Genomic DNA, 20,651 nt, shown 5'->3' on the forward strand with positions numbered 1-20,651 from the left:
GGATCAGCTTTAACTAACTTACCTAAATCTAGTATTTCACTTGGTCTGGAATAGCTTACCTGCTTTACACTCCAATTTAATCTAGTCTCTCTGACATCTTTGCTTCAAAAAAAACACAATGAATTGAGGGATTCAATTTGCCTTAGACTCAGGCAAAGAAGTCGCTGTCTCTGTAGCTTCTTTCTCATGCATACTTTTTGCACTGGGTTTAAAGGCCTCTACTGATTCTTAAATTAACTTCTAGATTTTGACATATATTGAAGCCATTTCTCATTAACCTTGTGAGGTGCTCTTCAAATTCTAGCTTGCACTCAGACTGCCCCACTTTGTCCCTGTTCTCTTAGCATGAATAATGTGTCCCTTATTAAAAAGATTCCCTTTTCCCTACAATAGTCTCTTTGTCGAGGAAGAATTGTACAGGAATTATTTTTCAAAGTTGTCTCTTCTTTTGGGTCTGTGCCATACATTTACCCTGAGCTTCCAATAACATGTTTTAAAATAGAAAGTCTCAAGGCTTCCTTGTAGATTATAGCATTTTAAAGCTGTTCCTAACATTTTTTTTTCCAGCTGCCTTCACTGTGTCCCAGTTTCCTTTTCTAAAAATGAGTAACCAAGTGATAGGTTTATTTTGGTTTCTCCTTTCCCAGCAGAATGTTGAATGCAATGATATCGTTGTCACCATCCCAATTGCTTCCTGCACCAGTTCCTAGTAAACTAGCAAGTCCAGTATCAAGCATAGTACCTCATTTATACAGTCCAGTTTTCACTGAACGAAGCCTAATACAAGTTAAGCATGATTTTAAAACCTACCAAAAAGAGTATTTTCTTTAAAAGGTAAAATTCTTCTACTCAAAAACCTGAGATACACACTTTGAGGTAATTTGCTAAAAAGTATGGATTATTTAAGTACTTCCTTCTATAACTTCCTCAACTCTTTTAACAATCCTGGTTGTTTTTTATCACCTTAGGCAAGTCCTTTTTTGAATATAAAGTATGGAATTTGTAACAACAGAAAAAATGTATTTTAGTTGCTAACCCTTACCAGTTTTGCTTAACCTGCTCCTCTCCTTAATAATCTAGAAAAAAAAATAGATGGTTCTCCCAAGTCAACATACCAGATACATCAAAGCTACCATATGAACGTTGGTAGCATTCAGATTTATTTATTTGTTTTCAAACATTTGTACGGAACCATCTATATATTCTTATTTGACTTTCCTATCATTTCTCAAATCTATTTTTTGTCTTAGTGGGAGAGGGAATGATATAGTGGGAAGGAAAAAAACAGATTTGAGAGCCAGGGAGACCTAGATTTGGATCTCAACTCCTGTTTTCTAGGTTTATGATTCTAATGGACAGAGAACTAGAGTCAAAAAGACAAGTTCAAATCCTGCTTCTGACACTTAGGTTCTGTAGTCACAGGAAAGTCCCTTGTGAACCCTTTTTCTCATCTGTAAAACAGAAGAGAATAAATACCATATCTACCTCATTCTTGTAAAGGGCCAAATGAAAGACTAGATATAAAATACTTCACAAACTTTAAAAAAATTTTTATATTTCTCCCAATTACACATAAAGACAATCTCACTTTCTTTTTGAATGTTTAGTTTCAAATTTAACTTAAGAAAAAATTAAATTCCAAATTTTCTCCCTCCTTTCCTCACCTCCCCCCTCCCTGAGATGGTAAGCAATCTCACATAGGTCATACATGTGGAATCATGCAAAACATATTACCCATGTTGTGAAAGAAGTCAGACCAAAAGAAAAAAAAAAACATTAAAAAAGATGAAAAAGTAGTAGGCTTCAATCTGCATTGACTCCACTCAGTTTTTTCTCTGGAGGTGGATAGCATTTTTCATTATGAGTCCTTTGGAGTTGTCTTTGGATCACTATTGCTGAGAAAAGCCAAAGCATTTACAGTTGATCATTGTACAATGTTGGTGTTACTGTACAGTGTTCTGGTTCTGCTCACTTGACTTTGCATGAATTCATATAATTCTTTTTCGGTTTTTGTGAAATCTGTTTGCTCATCATTTCATTTCTAGCTATTCCATTATAATTATATTCCACAACTTGTTTAGCCATTCCCCAATTGATATCTCCTCAAATTCCAATTCTTTGCTACCACAAGAAGAGCTGCTATATAGGGCCTTTGCCCGTTTTCAAAAAATCCCTTTGGGATAGATTTAGTAGTGATACTATAAAAGTCAATTATCACTGCAGGCTAATTATTATTTTTTCTTTCTTTTTGGAGGGGGAAGGGCAGGGCAATTGGGGTTAAGTGACTTGCCCAAGGTCACATGGCTAGTGTTATGTGTCTGAGGGAGAATTTAAACTCAGGCTCTTCTGACTCTAGGGCCAGTGCCACCTAGCCGCCCCCTTTTTTTTTGTTTTTCTTGTCAACTAATTTGTAAGCTTTATGAAGTTCTTGAAAGAACCCTGGACCAGGAATCAGGGGTTTCAGGTTCTAGGCCTGATTCAGTCATTAACTCCCTTTGGCAAATTACTTAACCTCTCTGGGCTGCAGCTGCAAAATGAGGGGTTTGAACTAGGTGGAGGTTCAACCTTTTTTTTTCTTGAAGATCCCTTCTCAGAATGTTTTAAAATACATTAAATATGTAGGATGGCAAACAAAAGCAATTACACTGAAAGTTAAAAAAAATAGTTCATGGACCCATTCTGCTCCAAAGTCTTTTACATCTCTACGTCTAATGATCTGATAGCATTTTGTAAATAGTAATGTTACAAAATTCAATTTGTTATTGACTAGTTTTTTTTTTTTTTTGGGGGGGGGGTAAAGTTGTACCAATCTGTGATTTCTTAGAAGCTTTCCCTCCACCAGAGGCAGCTTAGTCTTAATTGCTTGAGAAACTTAGGAGTTAAGTGACTTCCACGGTGACTTGGCCTGTCAGTCAGGACTTGAACCCATTTTCCTATCATCTATGTCACATTGCTTTTATCTGGGTCAACTCCCTCTACCAATATTCAACCTCGCTTAAATTCTCACAACTATGAACATTTATTTGCAGATCTGGACTTTTACAGATAATGCAGGCTTAATAGTTTCACAACCTTCCCACGCTTAGCAGTATAGGATTATCCGGAATATGAAAGGCAGGTCTCAGGGTTACCTTCTAAGGGCTGGCTAATTCCTATCACTGAAAGAAACAAGGTCTAGAGCTCTAGCTGAAAAGCTATAAAGAGTGAGGGCGCTAGGCCATTTGGGCCAGAAAGTACAAATCCATTCACATTCTGTTTTGGTGAGAGGGAAAAGGGAAGACAGGGAGCCGGCAACATCTCAGAGTTTAATCCAGGTTAAACAATCGCCTCAGCGTGTGAACACGGGTAAACCACTTGACATCATTCAAGCCAGCTGGAAAATTGGATAAAAAGCCAGGCCAGGCAAAGGCAGCCAATGGGGCACTGAAAGTTTCCCCAAACATTAGCCCTTTCTGCCAAAGAAAGCTTCCCCTACTGGCAGTGAAGGTTCCAAATTAGCTGTTGATAAATGCAAGCCAGCAAGAGATTTTTGTGTTGCAGTAGCCTGACATCTACTGGTTTCCACTTAGATTGCATGAACAAGAATAAAAATACCGGTTTTTCAACAACTCTTGAAAACATGCTAAACCACCACTTTTGGCTACCCTCTAAAAAAATTCTCATTTACTGGGAAGTGTTCTGAAAACCTTTAATTCATTCAACAATAATTTAGTCAGACTTGTGGGCTTTCCTTTCTAATCAGTTTACAATTCATGACTTAGCTCCTGGAATGCCTTCAAACAAGTTTTTATAGGACACTCCTGCAAATCTAAGGTATTACTTGTCCAGAGAAGCTGCCAGGAATCTTCTTCCTACTCACCTCCCTCTACCATAAATACTTGATCTCATTTAACATGGAATATATAAAAGACTTATCCTGTTAAAACATAACTATGACAGCCTAAATCAAGAAAAGCAAGTTCTTGAGAAGGAAAATAAGGTACAGCTTTGTTTTCAGTTCCTCAATTTTTAGATTGTAATCACACCCTCAACCCCATACCAAGTATCAGAAATCAGCTTGCGAAATGAAACATTTTGTACAGTTTAATCTTGAAACAGTGAAGGCAAAATGAAGGGATGGAAAATCCATGATTTACTACTCCTCCCATGTTCTCTCCTAAGTTTTATAGTTCACCCTTTCCCCCAAAAACCTTCTACAGTAAGTTTTCTTAATCCTCTGTCAAGGGCCCTTCTTAGAGGTCTGGGGTAGCCTGTAGACTTCTCACAATGTTTTTAAACGCATAAAATATACAGTATTACAAAGGAAACCACTGATAAGTTATCCAAATATTAAGAGCAATGAATTCTATTGAGAATCTCTAGAAAATGTCTGCTACACTGAAAGTTTACTAGTTATGATGCTTAAGACAAAAACTTAATAAAAAAAACTAATGATGTACATTTCCAAATACTCCTTGACAGGGCGGCTAGGTGGCACGTAGTCAGGAGGACCTGAGTTCAAATCCAGCCTCAGATGCTTAACACTTTATAGCTGTGTGACTTTGGGCAAGTCACTTAAGTCCAATTGCCCTGCCTTCCCCCCTCCAAAAAGCAAAAAAACCCAAAAACAAATACTCCTTAACACTTCTAAGGAGCTATTTCAACTCTCCATGTAGGCATCTTTACAAACAGCAACCAACTGCTAGTCATTTTCTTGCACACCTGTCCCCGTCCCAAATCTCTGCTTTTCTAAGAATGGTGGAAACAGCTTAATTATTATACTACTAGCAAAAAGCCCATTTCCAACCAAGGAATAACTAAATGAACTCAACATTTGTAGGAGCAACCAATCCCTTCAAAATCAGCAGTGACTCAGAGAGAGCTACTTAATAGCTGAACTAGGTCAGTTTGTAAATAGTTGGTTTACTAGAGTTCAAAAGCTATGAGCATTTCTTCAGCTTCTCAGGGCTTTCATCCCATGGTCAGTTAAAAAATTCCACTCATCACACCATATCCCTGACTTTTGAATTTTAACTTTTCAGTGGTGAAAATATCTATCCTCTCTACTAAGGAACTATGTTCATTTTTGCCAGTGATAAGTAGACTTTATTGGGAGGAAAATTCAAGAGACCTCAGGAACATTTTCAATCAGGCAGAACAGAGCTTCCATTTCAAAGCAATTGGCACAAAAGCAATTAAAGGCATGCTGGATTAGAGATAGAAGTTATTTCAAAGCAGCTCTCACAGAAATAACTTTTGTCAGCTTGAAAGAGAGGGCAAGGAAGTTAAGACTTTATACCTCTTTCCCTAATAGTCCCTCATCCCAAGCTTAGATAATACAGATAAAAAGGATTATGATCTTTCAGTTTAAATACAATATATACAAATCAGTCTTCCCTGGGAAGGACCAAAGGCACAGAGACAATACAAATGTCAATGAAACAGACACAAGACAAATAATATTTTTTTCCCAAATTTTATTCAATATGAAACATATCTCTACAGTTTTTATTGAGGAGGTTGACCACGTCCACGACCAAATCCACCTCTCTGTAAGAGAAAAAGAAAACATTTATATTCATGTCACAAAATTCATCTCTACTCTTCTCCCAAAAATTCCTATGGGCTTTGCTAAACCTCATCATCATTATTTAAATTTGCTTCTCCCTCAAAGGAATTCTCAAAAAGCTTTTCTGCGAAGGTCCAAATGGTCTACGAAGACAAATACTTCCAACCAACTCTTGCTGCCTTAGAGACAATGAGAATGGATGGCACCCCCACAACCCCCAACAGTGTTTGCCTATGCAAAGATGTGAAAAGTTTTTTTATGTTCTCCAGCAAAGGCAAAGACAATGCAAACTCACTAAGTACAAATACTTTCTAAAACCTACTCATGCTCAAGAGAATGGCTACTTATACATCAAAGTCCAAAATAAAATTACTTACAAATTGGAATTCTGTTGCTGATCCAGCTCCAGCCTCAGCCTTTTTGTCAGCACCAGCTAAGAAAAAAAGCAGTAAGTCAGAATGATCATCTGGTCTAAGTTTTAGATGAAGACCACAGAAGGAAATGGAGGGTAAAGAAGTAATTTAGTGTCATCCCCCACCCCCTATAAACATTTATTAAGCACATAATATGCACCTGGTCCTGGGAACTATGCTATGGCTATACAAAAGTTAACAACAGTCCCTGCCTTCAAGGAGCTCTTATTGTCATGAAGAAAGGTGTGCCATCGAATGTACTCTCTTGCAGGCACGATCTGCATAGAGCAGAAGGAAGGAGTCTCAAGAGGAAGCAGCTGGGGTACAGGGAAAAAGCTCATTCAGAAGGTGGGATCTGAGTTGACCTTTGGAAGTTGGGTAAAGAGGTAATAAGGAAGAATATTCTAAAAATAGGGACAACCAGTGCAAAGACAGAGAGATGGGAGATCTATGTGAGAGCCATCAAAGAGGTCAGGGTAGATAGATCAGATAGTGTTAACAGGAAAAGTATAAAAAGTCTAGAAGATAGAAAGAGCACAGTAGTGAAAATATTAATTAAATGTCAAACAGAAGATTTTATTTGATCCCAGAGCTACTAGGGAGCCACTGTAGTTTACTGAGTGTGTGTATATGTGTGTAATGGTTATTCTTAAAAATTCAGCTGAATGAAAAGAGCGATTAGAGTGAGGATGTGGCAAAGAAAATAATTAGAAAGCTATTACAAACAATCCAGGAAAAGATGAGATTAGGGCCTGAACTGAGAATGTGACTGTGGAAGTATAGAGAAGATGACAGAAGAGAGTTATTAAAGTAGAAAATAAAAGATTCAGCAATAGATTGCACATGGGAGAGAGGAAGAGACAAAGAATTGGGAAAATTGTGGTACCCACAAAAGTAATGGATGGAAAAATTAAGAAAAGGGAAGGGGAGCTATCAGTTTACTTTTGGATATGTTGAATCTGAGATGCCTACAGGCCAGGGGTGGGGAACCTGTGGCCTCAAAGTCCTCAAGTGCAGCCCTCTGAACCCAAAATTCCCTTAATAAAAGGATTTGTTCTGTAAAACTTGGACTCAGTCAAAAGGCTGCACCCCCAAGAACCTAGAAGGTCACAGTGGCGTCAAGGTCAAGGGTTCACCAATTCTGCTACAGGACATCCAGTTCCAGATGTTCAAAAAGTAATTGGTAATTCAGGATTGGAGCTCAAGAGATTGGGGCTGGACATCTAGATCTGGGAATCATGTGCACAGAGATGAAAACTGAGATAACCAAATAATAAAATAAAGGGAAAAAAGAGAAGAGGAATACAGGAAGGGGGACAACAAAGGTTAGAGCGCATGACCGTGGCATGACAAAGAGCGGTACCACAAACACCTAAAAAGGAGATTCTCTTAAGAGGACAAGGCACCAACAGGGTCAAAAATTTCAGACTCGTCCAGATTAAGGAACACGAAAAAGCCATTAGGGGAAATACATGAGACAGTGGGCATGGTAAGAACAAGTGACTTTTTTTAAGGATGGGAGAAATATGAACACATCTACAGACAGTAAGAAAGGAACCAATAAATAGGGAAAAGAGTGAAGATTTTAAAAAATTGAATATGAAGATAATAGTAAGAGCAATTTGCTAGAGAAACCCAATCAGCACAATTCTACTTTTTCTCCAACTTCCTACCTGAATAGGAGGCAAAGAAGGTCAATGGTTGGAGTAACCCAGGGTTGGTGTTTTGCAAAGAGTGACAGGCAACAGAACAAGGGAGCAGGGATTTTAAGTAGAGAATAGTATAGAGCTGAATTGGTTTAGCAGGGGTTTAAAATTGGGAAGGGAAAAGAGTATAGCTGGTGCAGGCATGACAGCCTTGGGGTGGCAGGAAAAGAAGTCAAGGTGAGGATTAAGGACAGATAGAAGGGGTCATGAGGCATGAAGATGGAATGATAGGAAAAAAAGATCAGATAAATGAATTTAATAAGGTTAAATTTACCAGATTTTTAAAAATTAATGGGAAAAATGAAAAGTCTGAGACATATTAAGTTAGGAAGTTGGAAGGGTCATCGGGTCATGTACTTAGCCAACCTGTGTTTGTCTTTCGTTTTTTTTGAAGAGGGCCATGGCATCAGAGAAATGACATGGCTTGCAAGTTAACTTTGATTTGAGTGAGGGAGGGCCATGAAAGAACACCAGCCTCACTTTCTCCTCCAGAGCCATCTGGATCCAGTGACCAGATATTCATCAGGATGACTGGAGATGACCCAGGATGCAATGGGTCTTTTTAGGCTAAGGCCTGTTCATGTACTCACTTAGAGTGAGGTAATACCCATTCAGGGAATAGGTCTCTTTAAAAAGTGAGTCAAGGCGGGGTGCTTGGTGGTGTAGTGAATAAATAGAGCACTGGCCCTGGAGTCAGGAGGATCTAAGTTCAAATCCTGCCTTAGACACTTAACATGATAAGTAGCCGTGTGACCTTGGGCAAGTCACTTAACCCCCAACTGCCTTCCATAAAAAAAAGTCAAGGGATGGCCCCCTTAATTATAAAAAAATTTAGCTGGGAGGGGAAGACCCTCAGGGTTGCTGTTCAAAAGAGAAGTAGTTACCACAGACATTCACCCTAAGGCAGATGGGCCCAAAATACAGCCATTAAGTAGAGCTTGGGCAGGGACCTGTGGTGGTCCAATCTATGAGCTTCAGAGTGACCTGGGTTTAAGGTTTAAAGAAAGAAGAAGGAAGGCTAAATTCCTTCCTACTTAGTCAACTATATACCCAATACTTTTCACTCATTCAGCAAGTCCTAGCTTCCTCCATTGTCCTTTGAAAGGCTAATTAACCAAATAAAGTGGTTCAAGATCCCTAATAGGCTCCAAATTTCTACTGCTAAATCAGGGAATCCTGAGATTTTGTCTCTAACTTCAAAGGTGTCACTCAGTTAGGCCTCCCTAGCTTTAACCCCCAAAAGACCTGCCTTGTGCAAGTTCTGCTAAAGAATTCTTAATAGCACCAGACTACTGAGACCTAAACCTGCTACTATGATGTGCTGACTCTCACTCTGAGAAAAGACAGGAGAAGCTAACCAGTAGTTACTCCACAAATTCCCTTGCAATCTGACCAAGCTCACCAACTTTTTTGTTGTTGTTTAGAGGTTTCAGTTGTCTCTACTCTTCATGACCCCATTTGGGGTCTTTTTGGTAACTAGAGTGGCTTGCCATTTCCTTCTCCAGTTCATTTTATAGATGATGAAACTGAGGCAAACAGGATGAGGTGATTTGCCCAGGGTCACACAGCTAGTGGGTGTCTGTGGCTGGTTTTCTTCTACCTATGTGCATTTCCAAAGGCCTGGAACATTCTCTACATCTTTGATGAAATCCCTTTCTCCCCTTCAAGTTTTGGGGTTTTAAAAAAGGGGACAGGAGTGCAGAAAGTAATGTTTGCCAAGTCAGCCCTCCTAGCATAGCAATAAGTATTTGCTATGATTTAACATGGCTGGCACAAGGCCACATTCAGGCTACTGCCTGTTTTTGTATTGTTGTGAGCTGATAATGAAGTTTTATTGTATGTAAACATGTAAAAATCATTCTTTGCACATGGAAAACCAACTTGGCCCACATAAACCGTATTTTCTGTGTATGTATATATATTGTCCTCCCTCTTAGATTTGGTTTCTTAAAAAGTGTTTTTCATCTTTTATTTTTACATTTCTAGTGCATAACAGCTACTTAAATCAACACTTAATCTGCCTCACACCCATCTTTGCAACCATTCAGGCCAGGATTAGTTGTCCCTGCCCCATGCTTGTAGAGCAGGCAAACCACCTCCTCAGGGCAGATCACCTGAGCTCACTAATTTAGTGTCTCAAATGGTCCCTTGCTGCCATAGGCAATTCTCTTATTCTTTCCTGTTTAACCATGTATCTCCACAATCTCCCAAACCTCCTCAGATTTCACTTCACCTCCCTCTGTCCTCTCAATTTCCTTTGGACTCCACACCTCACCCCCCCCCCCCAATTCTCTCGTAGGCAGTTGGTGGACAGGAGATAGAGTGCTGGGCTTAGCAACAGAAAACCCTGAGTTCAAACCTAGTCCCAGACATTTACTAGCTGTGATATCTTAGAAAGTTACTTCACTTGTGTCTGTCTCAGTTTCCTCAACTGTAAAATGGGGGTGATAATAACAGCTAGCATCTATCCTCCTCGGTTATTCTGAGGATCAAATGAGATAATATCTGCAAAACACTTAGTATTGTGACTAGCAGCACATAGCAGACAATAATTATATAGGCACTAGCTGTTAAGAATGAAAACAACAACATAATTATTACCATCACCTTTTGCTTCAAGTCTCAGCAAGGAAGAAGCAGGTCTTCTCCCCAGCCAAGGCTAAAATTTGCTGTTAATTCTATGTGCTGTGGAAGTTTATTTATCTTCTGAACTGTCCCCTCTTTCCCTGCAACCTTTCCTTATCTACAGGCTTCTTTCCAGCCAAATACCACCAGGTTCATTCTCATTCTTTAAAAATATCAAAACAGGGGTGGCCAGGTAGCACAGTAAGAGCACTAGCCCCAGAGTCAGGATACCTGGGATCGAATCTGGGCTCAGACACTTAAGCATTTACCCCAAAACACCTGGCTGTGTAACCTTGAGCAAGTAGTTACTTAACCCCAACTGCTTAAAAAAAAACAGCACCACAAACAAACATCAAAACCCTTCTCTTGACCTTACCTTCCCCCTCCAAGTCGTTATTCTGGGTCTTTCTCCCTTTGTAACTAAACTCCTAGAAAGGGCTGAGCACACTTGTTTCCTCCACCCCCCTATTTCTTATACTCATTAATCCCAACTCTACCACTCTCAAAAAAATGTCTTTTATATTTCTCTTAAATTCAACTCCCAGTCCTCATTTTTGTCACCTTCTTTGTATGGCTGGGGCTTCCTGTGTGTCTTTAACTTAGCTCTTTGATATTCATTCTCTTTGTGATCTTACCAGTTCCCAAGGTTTTAGTATGCAGGCCAACCCACAGTACTATATATCCAACTTCCACTTTTTTCTTGAGCTGCATCTCCAAAAACACCTCAAAATCAACATGCATTTCCCTTAAACCAGGGGCGGGGAACCTGCAGCCTCAAGGCCGAATGTGGCCTTCTAGGTCCTCAGGTGTGGCCCTCTGACTGAATCCAAACATCTCAAACTCAACAACCCTGTGACAACAACCCAAGCTTCTTTCAACCACCCAAGCTCACAAACCAGAAGTAATCCCCAATTCCATTCCCCATATACAAATAATAAATCTTGTCAATTCTGTCTGACAAACTCTCAACTGTCAGGTTCTTTCTATTCAGAGGGTCATCGATCACCTCCTATACCTGAGCCCCTGCATCAGGCCCTCCTAAGGTCCCCAATAAATCTATCCCCTCCATACTGTGCCCAAATTCCTAAAGTGCTGTTCAGACCATGTCACTCCTGGGCACAAAAAGCTCCACTGACTTCCAAATGCCTCCAGGACAAAAGACAAACTGCTCTACTTAGCATTTGGAGCCCTCAAGTCTGACTGCTCTCTATTTCAGATTATTATCCCTCTCATGTACACAAGTTCCAGCCACAGGAGTCTGCTTGCTGTTCCCCATGCCTGGAATGTGCTCTCTTCCTTTGGTTGAAATCTCTAACTCCCTTCAAGGCTCAGCTCATAGAGACAGCTCCTTCCTGAGGCCTTGATTCTTAGCTGTTAGTACTCTGCCCTCCCCCTAACATTTTGTACATACTTACTAGAAGACATATGGTATGTGTTCCCTCCAACCCTCAGTAGAACACAAGCTTCTTAAGGGGAGGATTTCCTTTTTCTATGTCCAATGCCAAACATAATAAGTGCTTAATAAATGTTTGCTCAGTTAAACTGACAAACTTCCTGAGTAGCAAGATAACTTACGAGGAGCAGCACTTCGTCTGTACGTGTCTCTGTCAGCTTCACCCCGCGTAAGTCGGGCAGGTCGCTCACCCTCCAGCCCTATACAAATCAAGAACAGCATTAATACCATGAAACCCAGTTAAATGAATTTTATATGTAGACATTCCTGACTTTGGAGTGGCTGCAGAGGAGGAAGCTGTGTTCCCAGAACCCCAAACTCTTAATGTGGAACAGGTTTATTGAAACAAAACTCAAAATATTATCTGGATTCCCCAAGTCACCTATAAAGGTCAATCCATTTAATCTGAAACATTGTATGCTTAAAACAAAACTAGCAGACAGTGCATACCAAATAACTTGAACTTTTGAAACAATCCATTTCTAAAACTGGAGACTTTTTGTACAAAATGGAAAAAATCACCAACCCAAAGATTCTCAAATTATTCTATCAACATTTCAAAAACGGAGTTTCAAAAAGCCTAGGAAATTTCTACAACTCTTTCAGTTAGATTGATTCCCCTTATATTTATTCATTAGGGCACATCAGTGCAAACAAGCCAATAGATTTGTAATACCAGGAGCTAAGAGGATGTAAGAAAAAATTCTAGAACCCTGAGAAAGTGATGAACTCATTCTATACTTTCAAGTGTCCCAGCAATTGGGGGGGACTTACATAGGAACCACACAGGAAATTTCTCTATTAAGACCTTTCTCACTCTGTCCTATCTCAATCTTGAAATTTCATGGAGTTAGTGCAAAATGAGTTGCTAGTGGTTTCAGGAGAATATTACAATGGAATTCTGAATAGACAATCTTTCCAGGAGACAAAACAAAAACAAAACTATAGGACAGACAAGTTTACAGGGGTTTTACAACGGGGAGGAAAAGACCCAGTTATCTGGTTTGGTATACAGTAAGAACAACTGTGGTACAGATTTTTAAAAGGTGAACCTTTACATAGGTGATTAACATTTTTTCTGGGCTTTTGGAAGAAACAAAAAGATAGGTTCTTTAATCCTTCTGACTTTCAGCACATTTCCTCATATAGAAATGAGGTAATACTTCCAAAAATCATAAGCAAAACCCTCCAAAGTAGCCAGTTCAGCATTTCACAAATTAAGTTGACCACAGGAATATACTGAGAGAAGTGGGTAATGGGGAAAACCTATACTTGTGCTTTGGAGGATATAGCCTGATAAATAATCTCTATATAAACAGTTCCAAAAATGAATGAGCATATAGATCTTTTTTAAAATTCCAAGATAGCAGAGTTCCCTTACTAACCCCCACATTGGAGCAGATTAAAAAGAATGAAACAAAGACTGAAAGGACTTGAGCAAGGTTCATGTCATGAGTCAGTTTTTAAAAATAGACTTTAAAAAGCTTGTTATGACCACACTTCTATTATGTACACTTAATTGTTTCTTCTCAAGAATAAAATGACTTTATTCCCAAGCAAACAGCATTCTACTAACAAATATCTGGTTCCAATGACCTTTCTGTCTTGATATGCATGAGCCTGAAAGAAGCCCATGGTGGTATAATCACATAATTTTAAAGCAAAATACCTTTGGGCCTTGGCCTTCCTGTCTCAGGACGACTTCTTCGGAGTGTGGCAGGCACAATCTCAGGAGGAAGGTGAAGGTAATCCCGGAGGTACTGAATGCCCTCATTGGTGAGGTACCAGTAGAAATGTCTCCATGCAAACTGCTCCTTAACATAGCCACGAGACTTTAAAGACTGAAAGAAGAAAATATTCAGTTTATCACCTGGGTTCTCATAACCAAATGATCTGAAGAAGAAAGTATAAAACTTTTAATTATCTCCTTAAGGTTTTGGGGGGAATGGGATGGGGAAGAACAACAATAACATTTCACTCTTAAAACAACCCCAAAAGACAGGCAGTGCTGGTATTTTCCCCATCTTACAAAGGGGACTCAAAGATTCAGTGTCTGAATGTCCAGGACTAAGTGTAGAGGTGGGATTCTAAAGCCAGGAAGAACTATACCAAATTTGACTCCTAGCCAAAGATAATGATTTTCAGTTGAAATAATAATGAATCTGTGAACCACTTAAAAGCCAATACTTCGTAATGAAATTGACTTGAATGCTTCCAAGGACCACTAGAGGAAAAAACTCAGATCCCTTCAAATTAGAAATGGTTACAAAGGAGAACATATTAGTTTTAAGCCTTACAATTTTAAGTTCATCCAAATCAGTCTTATTTGATGTCCAATGCTATAAGGTCAGTTTAGATATAATCTTCATTTCAAAAAAGAGAAAACTGAAGCACTTAAGTGACTTAAAGTAACACAACTAGTTAGTGGTCAAGGCAGAATTAGAACATATATTTTGAACCAGCATTAAGTTTTTTCTATGAACCAGACACTATGTTAACCAAAGAAATTAAGAAAGGCAAACATTTGATCCCTGCTCTCAAAGAACTCACATGACAATTGGGTAGAGACACAAGCATACAGATACAAGATAAAAACAATGTAAATAGAAGGTTGGTACTGGGGCAAGAAAGAATCCTGCAGAAGGTGGTAACTGAGCTGAGCCTTGAAGTCAGGACGCAGAAGTGAGGGACAACATTCCAGGAATGGGGGATAGCCAGTGAAAAGGCATGGTTTGGAGATGGAGTGTCCCCAGGTGTCATCAGCAAATAGGTCAGTGTCCCTGGATCACAAGAATATGTGAAGAGTAAAGTTTAAGAAGAGTGGAAAGGGTCAGATTTAAAATGTCAAAGGATTTCATATTGGTGAAAGAAGTAACAGGGAGCAATGAAGTTCACTGAACGGAGTGAGGAAAGACGATTTTAGTAGTTGACTAAAGGATACTTTGGAGTTGGGGAGATATAAGAGGCAGGGACACCAAGCAAAAGGGTATTTCAATTGAGCCCAGGTGTAAAGGATGAGGGCTTGTGCCAGGCTGGTGCTGCATGAGTATAGAGAAGGAAATTTTTATGAGTTCTTATTGTTCCAGTAATCTTTAATAAGTGGGCAGCAAGACGGTGCAATAGACAGAAGCACCAGGCATGTAAGTAATCAGAAGGAACTCAGGAAGACTTGAGTTCAATTTGAGCCACAAACACTAACTTACTAAGCCATGTGATCCTGGGTAAATCACTTAACCTGTTTGCCTCAGTTTCCTCATTTGTAAAATGAAGATAACAATAGCATCTAATTCCCACGGTGGTTGTGAGGATCAAATAAGACAGTAAATGTTAAGTATTTGGCACAGCGCCTCTACAAATGTTAGCTATAACTTATTATTACCCTCCAATGGGCAATAGGCACAGGTTAAATTTCTTGAATTACCTCAAACAATCCCAAAATTTGGAAAGAATTTTCTTTTGGACAAAATTTTTAAATCGAACCACTCCCCACCCTTCTCCCACTGTCCTTCAGTACCTGCATGGCCTTCATGACATGGAGATTGGGCACATTCTTGTCCGCCAGCTCAGGGTGCTTTGGCATGTGAACATCCTTCTTGGCTACCATTACTCCCTCCTTAAAAAGGAGTTCATAGATGGCAATCCGGTTCTTCTTGGGCATCAACATCTGAAAGACAAAAGTAATAATGAAGAGTGAGTTTGAGGAATGCAGTCAATTATTGGACAACACTTCAACAATCATCTCTAGACAATTCTGTCACCCAGGCAGCCCAAGATTGTTTTCATGTCAGGTTTTAAATTTGAAAATATAGCTGTAGAGTAGCGAGTCTTCACACTCAATGTAGCTCAACTCTTAGCCAACAAAAAACATTTCTGTATACAACCAACTAGTTTATTTACAAAATAAAGTTCTGGAAAGACAGAATCTCTGCCTAATAGGAATAGACTCAAATTGTCCATTCACATCAGGCAAAAGTAGTGAGTGAAACTGATAATCAAAAAGAAAAACGCAAGACAAAAATGGCACTCTGGAGAATCAACAAATTTATTTCCATTTACCCCGGCTTCTGTGTCTTTCTTGATAGTACCTGTCTAATCTCAAACAGAAGATGGAAAAATCAAGATTAAAGCAATCAAATTAACACAAAAACACTTTATTTGCCCTAGGTTTGGCATCAGAATATCTGAATGCAAATCCTGGCTGTCACCTCACCGTGACCTCAACCTTCCAGTGTCTTAGTTTCCCAACGTATAAACTGAGGTTAATTGGAGCAGATAATTCTAAGTTCTTCTTTTACTTCCAAACCTCACAGGCCTATCAAGGGAAGACCAGACACTGGAAAAAGCATAACCTTGGAAGTTGGAATCTAAACAGGATTGTTGGGAACCAAGAAATTCCTAAATATTCAATATCCAAAGTTCCTAAATGTTCAATATTCCTAAATATTCAAAGATTGTCCAAGTATTTTAATAGAGAATAAATGTCATGCAAAATTAATGAGAAACTACACTTTGAAGTCAAGGAATTTGGGTTCAAAATCCAGGTGTTCCTACATGGGTGGACTTTAGACAGGTCTCAACCTCTCTAGACTTTAGTTTATTCACGCGTAACACGATACACATACTTTTGTGCTTATTTCTAGGTTCCAAGCTACGTTTTTAAGATCGTTCTTTAACCAAACGCCCAGCCCGCCACCCCCAAACCCAAGAGCCTCAGCTTCTGCAGCCTCCTGCCCCTAGCCAGGCCGCACTCCAAGGCAGGAGGAGAAGGCTCTGGGATCGGGTCTAGGTGCAAGTACCCTTCCCCAGAGAAACAAGAGAAGGGTCGGCGAGTCTCCCTTAGGGCCTGAGGGGTCCCGGATACGGGCCGCGGCCTGGGACCAGCCTGGCCCGCGCCTCTCCCACTCCTTCCAAGCAGGCTTTTTTGCTGCCTAAAAAATAAAGGCCCTCGCGGGGTTAAGAAAGCCCCCCGGCCCAACACCACGTGCAGCCGGAGGCCTCGGCGGCGGGATGGGCCCGATGCGGTGCAGATGGAAAAAGGGGCCCATAGCTGGCTCACCTCGGCGTCGGCGGCGGCGGTTGCTGCTCTAGATGGAGCCCGGGATAGAAAGGAAAGAGCATGCGCGGCGCGGCGCCTCTTCCGGACTTCGCTAAGGACCCCGTCAATGACATCAGGAGCAGGAGGGCCTTGGATGTCTTCTCCAACGCCTGATTGAAAGCTCCCAGGGAATCTTAAGGGCACCCATCGATGGCCTTCTGTGGTTAGTTTCCTTTAAATGACGTAGCGCTCTCCAGGAAAAAGCACCCGGGTCACCTGCTATCTCTTCAAGAAAAAAAGTCTAATTGGAAGCTTCTTAGAGGATGAGTGATTCGTAAATATCCTTCTGCTCTTTTTTTCAAATTCAAATGTGTGCATATGTGCACACGTGTATGTGTGTATATACATGCACGAGTGTGCCTATATACTTGTGTGCATACGTATATGTGTGCATTCACGTACACACCCACATGTATGCACGCATATAATATACTGTATGTGCATACACATCCATATATACACATCATATGCATGCATGCATATATGTATATGCATATATATATATATATTTGAAAGAAGGAGCAAAGGGTTGTTATTGTTCATTCGTGTCTGATTCTTTGTGATCCCATTTGGGATTTTCTTGTCAAAGATACTGGAGTGCTTTGCCATTTCCTTCTCCAGCTCTTTTTTCGGATCAGGAAACTGAGGCAAATGGTGTGGAAATGACGACAGATTGGTTGTGTTGGGGTCGCTTAGAAAGAATTTCAGAGAGTAAGTTCGTCTCTGTCAGAAGATTTATTACACACAGCAGGGTGGGCTTGATCCATAAGGAACCAGCAGCATACAGAACTAGAAGAGGCATATTTATACATGATTTCTAGGCAGTTTGCCACAACATGATGGTGCAGATTATGCGGGTTCTTGCACAATTTCCTGTTGGGGCAGCATTGGGAGCATGAGCCGAGATGTGGGTCTTACACACGGTTGGGGGGAAGGGTCTTTTAGGAAGAAAAACAATTCCAAGAATGGGTCTTTAGGCAAGAAAAATAATTCTAGGAATTATCACAAGATCTAAATCATTATATATGTGAAACCATAAGGCTATTGCTTAATTGTTAGTTGGAAGAGAGGCACACCCCCTCCCCTCTTCTTGCTGGGGTATCTACTGTAGCTGGGCAAAAGACTGGACAAAAATCAGAACCCCATCAAAATGACTTGCCCAGAGTCATACAGCTAATGTCTGAGGCTTATTATTATGTGTGTGTATACAGTATGAGCACTGGAATGAAAAGGGATTGGGAAAGAAGGCTTCTTGTAAAAGATTTGGGTTTGGATATTAGTTGGGACTTAAAGGAAGCCAGAGAAGTCAATAGGCAGAGTTGAGGAGGGAGAGCATTCCTTAGACCCCCAGGACAGCTGGAGAAAATGCCTGGGGTAGGAGCGGTGGAGTGTTTTGTTCCTGGAATAGCTAGGAGGCCAAGGTGGCTAGAACAAAGACTACCTGGCAGGGAGTAAGATATTAGAAGACCAGAAAGGTAGGGGAGGAGGAGGTTATGAAGGGCTTGAAAGTCAAACAGTACTTTGTATTTTATCCTGGAGGTGATAGGGAGCCAGGAATTTATTGAAAAGAGGAGTAACTAAATAATGACTTCCCTGCTTAGATCTCCTTCATCTATACTGTATACAGCTTGTATGTACAGTTATTGGTATGTGGTGTCCATTAGAATTTGAGCCCCTTATTGGCAGGGTCTATACTTTCTTTGTAACCCAAGCACTTAGTCCAGTGCCTAGTACATAATTTTTTTTTTGGAGGGGGGAAGGCAAGGCAGCTGGGGTTAAGTGACTTGCTCAAGGTCACAAAGCTAGGAAGTATGTCAAGTGTCTGAGGTCAGATTTGAACTCAGGTCCCCCTGACTACAGGGCTGGTACTCTATTCACTAACTGCCCCTCATCGTTTTTTTTTTTTTTATAAATACTTGTTTGACAAATCACACACAATAGTCAAAGATAACACACAGGAGATGTGAAGGAGAAGACATACACACACAGCATACTGGGGACAGAAATGGAGGCTGCGGTTTACAGTGGTTCTGTTTAAGATGGGGCCATAAAGAAACCTTTCCCCAAGGTCTTGCAGAATCTTTTTTGATTGGGGTACATGAAGGATCCTGGCTCAACTGAAAATGCAAGAGAACTCTAAAAAAATATTCTAGGTCAGTTGTAACATCATGGAGCTGTTAAGGTTATGTCTCAGTTCCCTTCCAAGGCAAAGGGAGAGAAGAAGAAAAAAATCTAGGATAAAATCACCCTTTTCAAATAGCAGCCAGAGAGAAAAGGAGAAAAAAAAACTGCCACTAACAATATTCTCAACAATAAGCCTCAACAAAAGAGTGGAGACCCTTCCGTACAGATTTTTTTTGTTTGGTTATTTTTTGTTTTCCAAATGCAAAATACAGAGATAACATTGTCATCTATTACTTCCCCAATGCAGGAATGTATATAGGACTGTTCTTTGTCCTAGCTCCATTTCAGTTGACATGTACTTGGAAACATTTGTTACTTCTCATACATGTTAAAAGAACATTCAGGAGCACTTAGGTATCTTCAAGGACCATCCTAATTCTGTGAAGTCTTAATAGGGGGAGAGGCCCATTTTGCAGTAACCTACTATAGACTGTGCTCTGCCAAATTTGGGTTTGGAAATTACAGATTAACCTGGAATAGTCTTCCCCTCCCTACCATCCCACCCTCAACCTAGTTTCTTTTTTTTTTTTTAAAGCAATCAGGGTTAAGTAACTTGCTCTAGGTTACCCAGTTATTTCTGGGTGTGGTGCTAAGTATCTGAGCCCAGATTTGATCCCCAAGTCATCCCGACAATGGAGCTGGTGCTCTTACTCGCTGAGCCACCTGGCCACCCCTAACCTAGTTTCTTTTAATACTGATTTAATTCTGTATAAAAATTTCCTTACAGTTCCTGCAGTATATCCTCATACTAACCAATGAGTAAAATAGTAAGGACTGTGGTGACTCTGGTTGAAGAGGAGCCTGTGGGCAGAAAAGAAAAACATTGGAGTTTTCAGAAAAGTTCATCCACCACCTTTGGGGGCCTGCTTCTCCAATCCCTCCTCCTGCTGCCATGCATATCTTCCTGGGTCACATTCACTGTTCTCATGTGCCATTCAGAGTCAGTGCTAGAACTTCAGTAGGTCTTTTCTGAACTGCTCAGGTAAAGCAAACTGCCAACAGTGTAGCAGGCATACAATCCATCTGTTAGCTCTCAATCTTGATACATGACTCCTCCTTTTCTGATCAGACACTTCCTAGATGACCCTTCTTATGCCACCACTACCCTCTATACCATTCTTGCACTCAAGGCATTTGCTGTTCATATTCTACACTTTTTCCTAAATTCAAATCTGGCCTCAGACATTAGCTCTGTGACCCCAGGGCAAGTAATTTTGATGGGGTTCTGACCTCTGCCCAGTCTTTTGCCCAGCTACAGTAGATACTCCAGAAACAAGAGGGGAGGTGCTAAGTCTCTCTTCTGAGTAACAGTTAAATAAGCATTTAACTAAGCACATCTTACATTAATTGTAGGAGATAGGTGCTGTTATCCCTGTTTTACAGATGAGATTGAGGCAGAAAAAGGGGAAGTGCTTTGCCCAGTATCACATATCTAGTAAATACCTGAGACTGGATTTGAACTCAAAAGGTGAGGGGGGAAGCTTATTTTTTTTTTTTAAAGCAATCAGGGTTAAGTAACTTGCTCAAGGTTACACGGCCAGTTATTTCTGGGTGTGGTGCTGAGTGTCCGAGCCCGGGATTCAATCTCCAGGTCGATCCCAATACTGGAGCCGGTGCTCTTACTCGC

The 20,651-nt window shown here is 40.3% G+C and overlaps 1 protein-coding gene across 1 annotated transcript; it reads right to left on the minus strand.

The window, feature by feature from the left end:
- Window positions 1-5,062: 5,062 nt before the first annotated feature.
- On the minus strand, window positions 5,063-16,953 carry RPS10 (ribosomal protein S10). Its single transcript, XM_069073483.1, has 6 exons — window positions 16,802-16,953; window positions 15,260-15,409; window positions 13,415-13,586; window positions 11,868-11,945; window positions 5,926-5,981; window positions 5,063-5,529 (listed from the first exon to the last, which is right to left on the minus strand). The coding sequence occupies exons 2-6, from the start codon at window positions 15,407-15,409 to the stop codon at window positions 5,488-5,490; spliced, it is 498 nt and encodes a 165-aa protein (XP_068929584.1). The 5' UTR covers window positions 16,802-16,953; the 3' UTR covers window positions 5,063-5,487.
- Window positions 16,954-20,651: the final 3,698 nt, after the last annotated feature.

The sequence above is a fragment of the Petaurus breviceps genome, unplaced genomic scaffold, assembly GCF_028583685.1.
Source record: "Petaurus breviceps papuanus isolate PSGF00001 unplaced genomic scaffold, PetGlider_PUasm1.0 90865, whole genome shotgun sequence".
In the NCBI taxonomy this organism is placed as follows: domain Eukaryota; kingdom Metazoa; phylum Chordata; class Mammalia; order Diprotodontia; family Petauridae; genus Petaurus; species Petaurus breviceps.